The following is a 13,376-nucleotide window of genomic DNA, read 5'->3' on the forward strand; positions in this document are numbered from 1 at the left end:
AGGATACGCATTTCTGGGGAACTGTGAACAATTTGCTTTCCAAATTCATGTGCCAGCAATTCCAACAAGGTTGCTTTAGTTTCTAGTCAATGAGGGTTTTGATCGTGCCAAAAATGAGTCTTCCATTTGGACTAATGCAATATACTGTTCTGCAGGGACCAATAACACTCTGACCTGCCTAGATGATGGACTGTGGTCTTTCCCCGAGTCCCTTTGTGAACTGATGTGCCTGGCTCCTCCCCCTGTGCCCAACGCCATGCTTCAAAGCTCGCGGTGCCAACAAGATGGGCACAAGGTCGGCTCATCGTGTAAATACACGTGTAGACAGGGGTACCACGTCCCCAATGTCTCAAGGAAGATAAGGAAGTAAGTTGTCTCCTGCGGTGACAGATCATTGCTGGGGTGGGGGAATGAAGCATCACGAGGTATATGTTTCTGCTGGTTCTGGTGTTTGAAAAGGTCAGCTGAGGCAAACTTCAGCAAAAAACCACTGTGAGTTAAACAATTTGTCTTGGGCGGCAGCGAAAAATGGGCGCTCGCGAATCGGCAGCTCATTTTGGCACTCCAGACAGATTTTCTTTCCCTTTGACCTCAATGAGAAAATGAAAAAAATTGGACGGGGTGCAAAACGGGCCGGTGATTCGCTATCACTTGTGTCGCGCTATTGCCCAAATTGACTTTCATGCCTCCGTGGGATTGAAGTTTGTTGCATAATTAATTCATTACAAAGCGGATCCCCATGATACTGTTTACATCTGAAAGCAAGCTTGGAAATTGGTTAAAGGTGTCGGAGTTATGAACTAACAAATAATTAGGGTTTTCCTTTAAAGTTGCACCACAAGAATGTAGAAAAACATTTGCTTGCATGCTAATGTAGTGCCCAGCGCTGTAATGTTAAAAACATGTACAGGGGAAATCACATTGTTTTTGGCAGCTAGATGCCAGACTCCAATGACGTTACCTTATTTGGCGTGTGCTATCAGCAATAACTTCTTTGATGCTAAATTGTGTTTTAATTAATATCAGCCACCACTGCTAGACTGTTACATGTGTCAAGCTACATAGAGCAACCAAGAACAACATGTTTCACAACCAGTAACTAAGCACGGATTCTTCCTCTGTAAACGTTGAAGAAAAGTGCTTGTTTCCGTTCTTTCAAATATTACAATAAATTCTGCATGCTAATAGCCTTGCTGCACAATGGAGAGAAATGAATCCTTCGGGAGCTGACCGACTGATGTCAGCTTGTTAGCGCTGACTGACTTTTAGTCACAGCGGGCATTTCTGAGACCTCATGCATATTTAATTAAATGCATGTAAGTAATGAAACTGATAGATTGTCTGAAATATAAACCAAGGTGAGGAATTCCTTTTCTTTCACTGGTTGAAAGGCTCTTTCTCCATCCACTTCGTCTGTGGCTGTAGGGTTTGATATTTTCTAAAAAGTATTCCAACTGTCTTTTGAGCTCATTGCAAAGTATTGTTTTCGACATCCATTCTGTGCGGCGTAAATAATCAATCCGGATGGTCACACTCAAACTCCATATAAATGTCTCCTTTCGATGAGGTGTTAAAACCAAGGGCCTATCTGCCCATTCTGTTGTAGATGGACTTTAACTCTCACAATATTTGGGGTAATTCCGTGATCCCAGTGGGGAGCCACTGTCACAGGGAGAAGCAGGGTGCAGCCTTATCTGCAAGTCCTAGAACCACAGGATCGCAGAATTACCCCTACCATTTGAAGAGAAGGGAGATCCTGTTGTATTTTGGCTAACAGTCCTCCCTCAATCAGTAACATCGCAATAAAACTCACTTACAATATTAAATATGAATCCCTTTTGTTTTTAAACAAGTTTGCTATCCGTCAGCAGTAAATGATTTTTGTCCCTCTTCATTTCCCTACAACATGTACTTACTTCAATTAGACTACTGACATAGAATTACATGGAACCGCATAGAAATTACAACACAGAAATTCTTCTTAAAGCAGTGCAACGTATATGAATGAAGCAATTTTTAAAATTGGGGCTACCCAGACTTACCTTACCTTATCCGTACACTTACGTTTCTGCAGTTCTAGGATACCGCTGTGGGAATAAATAAACATTTGCAGCAATATCACTGTAAGGAACCAGTGCATGGATATTGCTCTCCCACTAGCCAAAAATACAGAAATATAAATATAAAAGCACCTATAGGTGAGAGCATGGCCCATTGTATTGAAGCTCTAACTCTCTGTCCAATAGGATGGAGTTGCTAGGATGTGGATTTTCCCCACAATTCTCCATAGTACGATTTTCTAATCTCAGCTGTACTGTCACAGAAAATGATGTTTCCCCGCAGAGAGGGACATATTTTTGCTTTTAAACTCGTAGACAGAATCGCTCCATGAGCATTCTCCAGCACCCCACTTGTAGCCAAAATTTAGTGTCAGAGGCAGGGGAGCAGGTCCTTCTCCCGCTCTCACAGCCAGTCATAGGATAACTGAAGGAAAGCAAGGTAAAATATCAAGCAGCTAACTCACCAGGATTTTTAAAAAAACAACGATGAGCTGAATGCAGTTTTAACGACCTTCGGTTCATAGAAATGCATTTTTTTAAATCAATCACGCTCATTATCTAACAGCTGCCCTTTAGAAAGACACTCACTGGGATGACCAATCAAACACTTGTCAGACAGGTTCACTTACTGTCAGGATCCATGCTTATTAGATTTGACAAGAAAGAGAACAATCCTGGGCGCTTTTGCCAGGTTTTAAGGGGGAGCTGGAAACATTGCATAAATTATGCAAGAAATACTATTTTAAAATAGGAAGTCAAAACAACTTAAATTGTAGCATTAAAAAAAAAATCCAAATGAAATGTTAGATCAGTACCACTCGACGATGTAGAAGTCTGGTGTTGCATACTAATAGACAGCACTGTAACCTTGACATAATACTTTCATAATATCCACTGACCTCTTAACTCACTAAGGATTCTGCTTTAGGACTGTAATTTGATTCAGTTATTTATATCATGCTGTAAAATATGTGACTATATTTTTGCTGCAGTTAGGAAACTAGAAGTACACTATTGAAATAGTTCATCCAAAGAAAGCATAAGTGTCAATTTAAATCATTCAATTTTAAACCGTACAATCATCGTGGACTTTCCTTCTATTTATGTTCATACTTCAAAATGCTGGTAATAAATACAAGCTCCATAGTGCATGTTATTCATAAATGTAAATACAGTTTGTAGGGAAAAGGTTCTAATTTAATCTTAGAGACCTACATTCTCATTATGTAGAAAACCCAGACTTGCTGTAGTCTCCGACTTCAATGCATTTTTTTCCAAGAACGCCTTAATTCCCTTTCTTCTACAATCTTCAGATTCTTGAATTCCACCCTAGATTTGCAACACATAGCTCAGCTCAAACCCTCCACCCTCTGACACTGGCCGACTGCATGTTTCCCCTTTCCCTCTGCTCCACCATTGGTGGCAGCCTTGCTCTGCACTCTGCAGTTCTCTTCCGAAACCTCTCATCTTGCTACATCTCTCCCTACTTTCAAAAACCCTGTTCGAAAGCTCCAATAATGTTTTCAGACATCAAACTAAATGCTTCTCCTGGTTGGTTGGTTCGTATTTTCTCTTCCCCCTCTCTACTCCCCTGCGCCCCCACAGTACGAAAAGGATATGTTAAACGCAGGATATATGTACTACATATCTTGTTGATCTATGAGAAAACACTGTCGAAAATGAGTGGTTTAGAAGTCAAAATCTTCTTTACAGATTTCAGAAAACTCCTGAGCGATGGGTTTTCAGTAGTGATTTTGATATAGCTGCCTCTTCAATACAATCAGTTTCTAATTTTCAGTCCTTAATTTGAAAGAAGGACCTTCAAGACGAGGTGCACAGAAGATGGGAGCTGGCAGCAGGGACTGTGCGTTCCTGTTATATGTGAAGCAGTCCCAGCAAAATTTCATGGGTCTTACCAGTGTACAAATGGCTTCCAGTTCAACAGTGCCTGCTGGATAAACTGCAGTGATGCCAACAATCAAACTGTAAGTAACGAGAATTACAAATACTTTATGTGTGGAAAGTTAGAAAATTAGCTTTTAAGTGGGAAAACTGTAAGGGAGAAACATTGCCGCCTGTTTGGAGTAAGGAACACTTCCTCGCTAATTTTACCTAACAAAAATTTTTACAAGGCTTTTTCTTCCTGTTTTATGAGGGTTTCTCTCAGCAGACTGACTCACTTCTCTGTCTGAGACTTTCTAATATGCAATGCAAACAGTTTTCAGTACAGATGGACGCCAGTTAATGGAGATGTGGTTAATGGGGATTTTCCTACATTGGGAACTTCCAGCCCCCTTCAGGCTTCCCTTGATTCCCAATGTTTTTATCAACGGCGATGAGGGCGATCCAGTTAATGGGATGATTTTATTTCCAGTGGAAGGAAGTGGCGTCTCAGACAACACTACGAGGTAAATTTTATGACTTAGCACTCCCAATGCAGAGCTCCACCTGGGAACACATGACAGGAATTCAGGCACCCAAATTTCTCCGTGTATTTCATTTTCACAGAGCTCCACATTGAAAATGATAAATCGTAAGATTTTTTTTTAAATAAGAAAGATCTGCAATATACTGCCATCCCGGGAATCAGTCTGGTGAACCTTCGCTGCACTCCCTCAATAGCAAGAACAACCTTCCTCAGATTAGGAGACCAAAACTGAACATAATATTCCAGGTGAGGCCTCACCAAGGCCCTGTACAACTGCAGTAAAACCTCCCTGCTCCGACACTCAAATCCCCTAGCTATGAAGGCCAACATACTATTTGCCTTCTTCACCGCCTGCTGTACCTGAATGCCAACTTTCAATGACTGATGTACCATGACACCCAGGTCTCGTTGCACCCCCCATTTTCCTAATCTGCCGCCATTCAGATAATATTCTGCCTTCGTGTTTTTGCCGCCAAAGTGGATAACCTCACATTTATCCACATTATACTGCATCTGCCACGTGTTTGCCCACTCACCTAACCTGTCCAAGTCACCCTGCAGCCTTTTAGCGTCCGGCTTACAGCTCACACCGCCACCCAGCTTAGTGTCATCTGCAAACTTGGAGATATTACACTCTATTCCCTCATCCAAATCATTAATGTATATTGTAATTAGCTAGGGTCCCAGCGCTGAGCTCTGCGGCACCCCACAAGTCACTGCCTGCCATTCTGAAAAGGACCCGTTTATCCCGACTCTCTGCTTCCTGTCTGCCAACCAGTTCTCTATCCACGTCAGTTCATTACCCTTAATACCATGTGCTTTAATTTTGCACACCAATCTCTTGTGTGGGACCTTGTCAAAAGCCTTTTGAAAGTCCAAATACACCACATCCACTGGTTCTCCCGTGTCCACTCGACTAGTTACATCCTCAAAAAATTCCTGAAGATTTGTCAAGCATGATTTCCCTTTCATAAATCCATGCTGACTTGGACTGATCCCGTCACTTCTTTCCAAATGTGCTGCTATTTCATCTTTAATAATTGATTCCAACATTTTCCCCACTACTGATGTCAGACTAACCGGTCTATAATTACCCGTTTTCTCTCTCCCTCCTTTCTTAAAAAGTGGTGTTACATTAGCTACCCTCCAGTCCATAGGAACTGATCCAGAGTTGATAGACTGTTGGAAAATGATCACCAATGCATTCACTATTTCTAGGGCCACTTCCTTAAGCACTCTGGGATGCAGACAATCAGGCCCCGGGGAATTATCGGCCTTCAATCCCATCAATTTCCCTAACACAATTTCCTGACTAATAAGGATTTCCTTCAATTCCTCCTTCTCACTAGACCCTCGGTTCCTGAGTATTTCAGGAAGGTTATTTGTGTCTACCTTCGTGAAGACAGAACCAAAGTATTTGTTTAACTGGTCAGCCATTTCTTTGTTTCCCATTATAAATTCACTTAAATCTGACTGCAAGGGAGCTAATCTTTTTCTCTTCACCTATCTATAGAAGCTTTTGCGGACAGTTTTTATGTTCCCAGCAAGCTTCCTCTCATACTCTATTTCCCCCCTCCTAAATAACCCTTTGTCCTCCTCTGCTGTATTACAAAATTCCCCCAATCCTCAGGTTTGTTGCTGTTTCTGGCCAATTTATATGCCTCTTCCTTGGATTTAACACGATCCTTAATTTCCCTAGTTAGCCACGGTTGAGCCACCTTCCCCGTTTTATCTTTACTCCAGACAGGGATGCACAATTGCTGTAGTTCATCCATGTTATCTTTAAATGTTTGCCATTGCCTATTCACCGACAACCCTTTAAGTATCACTCGCCAGTCTATTCTAGCAAATTCACATCTCATACCATCGAAGTTACCTTTCCTTAAGTTCAGGACCCTAGTCTCTGAATTAACTGTGTCACTCTCCATCTTAATAAAGAATTCGACCATATTATGGTCACTCTTCCCCAAGGGGCCTTGCACAACAAGATTGTTAATTAGTCCTTTCTCATTGCACATCACCCAGTCTAGAATGGCCAGCACTCCAGTTGGTTCCTCGACATATTGGTCTAGAAAACTAACGCTAATACACTCCAGGAAATCCTCCACCACCACATTGCTACCAGTTTGGTTAGCCCAATCAATATGTAGATTAAAGTCGCCCATGATAACTGCTGTACCTTTATTGCACGCATCCCTAATTTCCTGTTTGATGCTGTCCCCAACCTCACTACTACTGTTTGGTGGTCTGTACACAACTCCCACTAGCGTTTTCTGCCCTTTGGTATTTAGTAGCTCCACCCATACCGATTCCACATCATCCAAGCTAATGTCCTTCTTTACTATTGCATTAATTTCCTCTTTAACCAGCAATGCCACCCCGCCTCCTTTTCCTTTCTGTCTATCCTTCCTAAATATTGAATACCCCTGGATGTTGAGTTCCCAGCCTTGGTCACCCTGGAGCCATGTCTCTGTGATGCCAATTATATCATATCCGTTAACTGCTATCTGCGCAGTTAATACATCCACCTTATTCCGAATACTCCTTGCATCGAGGCACAGAGCCTTCAGGCAGTATTCCAGGTGTGGCCTCACCAATACCCAGTACAGCTGTAACAAGACTTCCCGGCTTTTATACTCCATCACCTTTGCAATAAAGACCAAGATTCCATTGGTCTTCCTGATCTCTTGCTGTACCTGTATACTATCCTTTTGTCTTTTAACACACTTTGCCCCTTTCGAATTTTGCTGTAATGTGTCCCATTTTGCTTTTTGCCTTGGGTTTCTCTGCCCTCCACTTTTAGTTTTCTTCTTTCTATCTTTTGCTTCTGCCCTCATTCTACCTCCCTCTGTCCCCCTGCCATAGTAGGTCTTAAATTTATTTAATGTCCCAGATTCCACAGCTCTCTGAGGCAGCGAATTCCACAGATTTACAACACTCTGAGAAGAAATTTCTCCTCATCTCAGTTCTAAATGGGCGACCCCTTATTCTATCATGCCCTCTAGTTCTAGTCTCCCCCACTAGTGGAAACATCCTCTCTGCATCCACCTTGTCAAGCCCCCTCATAATCTTATAAATTTCTATAAGATCACCTCTCATTCTTCTGTATTCGAATGAGTAGAGGCGCAACCTACTCAACCTTTCCCCATAAGTCAACCCCTTCATCCCCAGGATCAACCTATTGAACCTTCTCTGAACTGCCTCCCAAGTAAGTACATCCTTTCATAAATATGGAAACCAAAACTGCACGCAGTATTCCAGATGTGACCTCACCAATACCCAGTACAGCTGTAACAAGACTTCCCTGCTTTTATACTCCATCCCCTTTGCAACAAAGACCAAGATTCCATTGGCCTTCCTGATCACTTGCTGTACCTGCATACTATCCTTTTGTGTTTCATGCACAAGTACCCCCAGTTCCCACTGTACGGCAGCACTTTGCAATCTTTCTCCATTTAAATAATAACTTGCTTTTTGATTTTTTTCTGCCAAAGTGCATGACCTCACACTTTCTAATATTATACTCCATCTGCCAAATTCTTGCCCACTCACTTAGCCTGTCTATGTCCTCCTGCAACCTCTTTATGTTCTCCTCACACATTGCCCTTCCTCCCATCTTTATATCGTCAGCAAACTTGGCTACGTTACACTCAGTCCCCTCTTCCAAGTCGTTAATATGGATTGTAAATAGTTGAGGTCCCAGCACTGATCCCTGCGGCACCCCACTCGTTACTGATTGCCAACCAGAGAATGAACTATTTATCCTGACTCTCTGTTTTCTGTTTGTCAACCAATCTTCTATCCATGCTAATATATTACCCCCAACCCTGTGAACTTTTATCATGTGCAGTAACCTTTTGTGTGGCACCTTGTCAAATGCCTTCTGGAAATCCAAATACACCACAGCCACTGGTTCCCCTTCATCCACCCTCTTCGTTACATCCTCAAAGAATTCCAGCAAATTTGTCAAACATGACTTCCCCTTCATAAATCCATGCTGACTTTGTCTGACCAAATTTTTATTTTCCAAATGTTCTGTTACTGCTTCTTTAATAATGGACTCCAACATTTTCCCAACCACAGATGTTAGGCTAACTGGTCTATAGTTTCCTGCTTTTTGTCTGCCTCCTTTTTTGAATAGGAGAATAGGAGCATTACATTTGCAGTTTTCCAATCTGCAGGGACCTCCTCAGAATCCAGGGAATTTTGGTAAATTACAGTTAATATATCCACAATCCCTGCCATTACTTCTCTTAGGACCCGAGCATGCAACCCATTAGGTCCAGGGGATTTATCTGCCTTTAGTCCCATTATCTTACTGAGTACCGCCTCCTTAGTGCTTGTGATTGTGTTAAGTTCCTCCCCCCGCCTCATAGCCCCTCGACTATCCACTGTTGGAATATTGTTAGTGTCCTCTAACGTAAAAACGGATACAAAATACTTTTTTATTCGAGTTTCTGCCATCTCCATGTTCCCCATTTCTAATTCCCCCGTCTCGTTCTCTAAGGGACCAACTTTTCCTTTAGCCACTCTTTTTCTTTTTATATACCTATAGAAACTCTTACTATCTTTTTATATTTTGTGCTAGTTTCCCTTCATAGTCTATCTTTCCTTTCTTAATCATTTTTTTAGTATTCTTTGCTGGCTTTTAAAAGCTTTCCAATCTTCTGTCCTCCCACTAGTTTTGGCCACTTTGTATGTCCTTGTTTTTAAATCGGAGACCATCCTTTATTTCTTTATATAGCCATGGATGGCTTTCTTTTCTCTTGCACCCTTTCCTCCAAACTGGAATATATTTTTCTTGAGATTGTGAATGATCTCTTTAAATGTACACCACTGTTCATCAACCGTCCCACACTTCAGTCTGTTTTCCCAGTCCACTTTAGCCAACTCCGCCCTCATACCTTCATAGTCTCCTTTATTTAAGCTTAGTATGCTGGTTAGAGATCCAACTTTCTCACCCTCCATCTGAATTTAAAACTCAATCATGCTATGATCATTCATTCCAAAGGGATCCTTTACAAGGAGATTGTTTATTAACCCTGTCTCATTACACAGGACCAGATCTCGGAGAGAGGTGGTAGAGAGGACATTTCAGAGCTTAAGCAATAGATGGCTGAAGTCACGGGCACCAATGGTGGGGTGAAGGGAGTGGAGGATGCAGAAGAGGCCAAAGTTGGAGGAACCAGAGCTTGTAGGGAGTTGTAGGGTTGGACGAGGTTACAGAGATAGGGAGGAGGGAGGCCATGAGGGATTTGCGCAGAAAGATAAGAATTTAAAATTGGAAGCATTGGCCGAACAGGCGCCAATGTAGGCCAATGATCACAGGGGTGATAGATGAGTGTGTCTTGGTAAAGGTTGGGAGATAGAGTGGAGTTGTGGATGAACAGATGTTTATAGGGGTGGGGGGGGGCGGGGGGAGAAATGGGAGGCCAGCCAGGAGAACATTTGAATAGTCGACTCTGGTGGTGACCAAAACATGGATGAGGGTTTCAAAAGCAGATAGGCTGAGGCAGGGTCAGAGACAGATAGATATGAACGTGGTGATGGAGAGAATATGAGGTCAGAAGCTCAACTCAGGGTCAAACAGGATAATGCGGTTGCAAACAGTTTGCGTTAAGCAGAGACAGTGGGATCAGTTGCGAGGGAACCGAGTTTGTGGCAGAGGCCCAAGTTGATGGCTTTGGTCTGCCCAACATGGCTCCTGAGTCACGACAATCTAACCCAAGAAGCCCAGTACAATTCAGTCTTATTTTATCTGAGCTTATATTTCTTACTTCTTGATTTCTCCTGTTTTGAACATTGTGGAAATGGAAGGTGTGGACAGTGTTGTTCTTGGCAGCACTATTGCCTTTTGGTGGATCAATTCTAAATCAGAACACCGTGGTGTACAGTATTAGTATCAGCAACTTAAGATATATGCAAATGACTGGGAACAAGCATTTAAATTATAAATCTGCCCACTGTGTACACCTCTGTGACCGATTTAGACCAAAGCATGGACATCCCCAGACTAAATGCAGTAAAATGGTAAAACTCATACCTGCAGCAAACTACACGATTACTATTGGTTTACTGTCAGATATGTGCTGCTGGAGATGTCCCCATTTAAAGGTCATACAGGATGTCACTGAATGTGCATCATTAAGAATGTGCCCATGTAATGTTTTTCTAGGAACCCATCAATAACCTGATCCGATGCAGGAAAGACGGGACATGGAATGGCTCGCTACAGCTCTGCAGCTCAATGACGGGGGATTGCCCACAGCCTCATCTCCTCAGCACTCGCATTAGACTGACCTGTAAAGACGGTTACGGCATAGGTAACACACTGAAGGAATAGTGTTAAGATTTTTAAACTCAGGAGTTACATAGAATTGTGTGGAATTTACAGCACAGAAACTGACCATTCGGCCCAGGTCCATGCCGATATTTATGCTCCACACAAGCCTCCTCGGACCCCTCGTCATCGAACCCTGTCAGCGTAACCTTCCATTTTTTTCTCCCTCGTCTGTTTATCTAGCTTCCCCTTTAAAGCAGCACATTTCTTTCACTGCAATATAATTTTTTGAGCTTTGCCCACTGAAGTCTCAAAATCGTAAGCTCGCTTGATGGCTTAGTGGGTTAACACATTGCTTGGTGTGACACACCTGATTGCCATCCAGTTATTCTTTTTGAGGAATCTACGTGGACTCCAGCTGATGATGGGATCAGATGACCTGAGAAGCAGCCTGCCCATACTCACTGGCCCATGTCCACTGCGCATAGTTATGGTTTCCATATTTAAGAAAGGATATACTTGCTTTGGAAGCAGTTCAGAGAAGATTCGCTAGGTTGATTCTAGAGATGAGGGGGTTGACTTATGAGGAAAGGTTGAGTAGGTTGGGCCTCTATTCATTGGAATTCAGAAGAATGAGAGGTGATATTGTCGAAATGTATAAAATTATGAGGGGGCTTGACAAGGTAGATACAGAGAGGTTGTTTCCACATATAGGGGAGAATAGAACTAGGGGGCATAATCTTAGACTAAGAGACCACTCATTTAAAACAGAGATAAGGAAGAACTTCTTCTCTCAGGGGGTTGAAAATCTGTGGAATTAGCTACCTCAGTGATATGGCAGGGGGATGGGAACCAATGCAGGGAGACAGAGGGAAACAAAATGGAGACAGAAGCAAAAGACAGAAAGGAGATGAGTAAAAGTGGAGGGCAGAGAAACCCAAGGCAAAAAACAAAAAGGGCCCTTGTACAGCAAAATTCTAAAGGGTCAAAGTGTAATAAAAAGGCAAGCATGAAAGCTCGGTGCCTCAATGCGAGGAGTATTTGGAACCCAGGAGAGGGCTCTGAGCTAGTTAGAGTGGGGGAGAGCTCAGATGAACAGGACCCCAAGAAAGAATGCAAAAGGTAGGAGGCAACAGAGCAGAGTAGCACTGGGGTAAGTGTAAACCACAAGGTGATAGGAAGGGACAATATGTATGAATATAAAGGGGCTGCAGGAGGGGTCAAAACTAAAAATCATGGTTTAAAAACTAGTATTAAAACACTCTACCGAAACGCACGCAGCATTCGAAATAAAGTAAATGAGTTGACGATACAAATCATTACAAATGGGTATGATTTGGTGGCCATTACAGAAACGTGGTTGCATTGTGGCCAAGACTGGGAATTAAACATACAGGGGTATCTGACAATTCGGAAAGATAGACAAGAAGGGAAAGGAGGTGGGGTAGCTCTGTTAATAAAGGATGATATCAGGGTAGTTGTGAGAGACGATATTGGCTCTAATGAACAAAATGTTGAATCATTGTGGGTGGAGATTAGAGATAGTGAGGGGAAAAAGTCACTGGTGGGCGTAGTTTATAGGCCCCCAAATAATAACTTCACGGTGGGGCGGGCAATAATCAAAGGAATAATGGAGGCATGTGAAAAAGGAACGGCAGTAATTATGGGGGATTTTAACCTACATATCGATTGGTCAAATCAAATTGCACGGGGTAGCCTTGAGGAGGAATTCATAGAATGCATACGGGATTGTTTCTTAGAACAGTATGTTACAGAACCTACAAGGGAGCAAGCTATCTTAGATCTGTTCCTGTGTAATGAGACAGGAATAATAAACGATCTCCTAGTAAACGATCCTCTCGGAATGAGTGATCACAGTATGGTTGAATTTGTAATACAGATTGAGGGTGAGGAAGTAGTGTCTCAAATGAGCATACTATGCTCAAACAAAGGAGACTACAGTGGGATGAGGGCAGAGTTGGCTAAAGTAGACTGGAAACACAGACTAAACGGTGGCACAATTGAGGAACAGTGGAGGACTTTTAAGGAGCTCTTTCATAGTGCTCAACAAAAATATATTCCAGTGAAAAAAAAGGGCGATAAGAGAAGGGATAACCAGCTGTGGATAACCAAGGAAATAAAGGAGAGTATCAAATTAAAAACCAATGCGTATAAAGTGGCCAAGGTTCGTGGGAAACTAGAAGATTGGGAAAATTTTAAACGACAGCAAAGAATGACAAAGAAAGCAATAAAGAAAGGAAAGATAGATTACGAAAGTAAACTTGCACAAAACATAAAAACAGATAGTAAACGCTTTTACCGATATATAAAACGGAAAAAAGTGACTAAAGTAAATGTTGGTCCCTTAGAAGATGAGAAGGGGGATTTAATAATGGGAAATGTGGAAATAGCTGAGACCTTACACAAATATTTTGCTTCGGTCTTCACAGTGGAAGACACGAAAACCATGCCAAAAATTGCTGGTCACAGGAATGTGGGAAGGGAGGACCTTGAGATAATCACTATCACTAGCGGGGTAGTGCTGGACAGGCTAATCGGACTCAAGGTAGACAAGTCCCCTGGTCCTGATGAAATGCATCTCAGGGTA

At 42.3% G+C, this 13,376-nt stretch overlaps 1 protein-coding gene across 3 annotated transcripts in view; it reads left to right on the top strand.

Annotated features, from left to right (window-relative positions):
• LOC139232515 (pappalysin-1-like) overlaps positions 1-13,376 on the top strand; it is a 322,505-nt gene that overhangs the window by 219,405 nt on the left and 89,724 nt on the right. For all 3 annotated transcript variants that reach the window (XM_070862846.1, XM_070862848.1, XM_070862849.1), the window contains exons 16-18: positions 156-366; positions 3,874-4,045; positions 10,664-10,811. In XM_070862846.1, the coding sequence (XP_070718947.1) occupies positions 156-366; positions 3,874-4,045; positions 10,664-10,811 (531 nt within the window). The remainder of the gene's footprint in view (positions 1-155; positions 367-3,873; positions 4,046-10,663; positions 10,812-13,376) is intronic.

Source organism: Pristiophorus japonicus, chromosome 20 (genome assembly GCF_044704955.1).
Source record: "Pristiophorus japonicus isolate sPriJap1 chromosome 20, sPriJap1.hap1, whole genome shotgun sequence".
Lineage (NCBI taxonomy): Eukaryota > Metazoa > Chordata > Chondrichthyes > Pristiophoridae > Pristiophorus > Pristiophorus japonicus.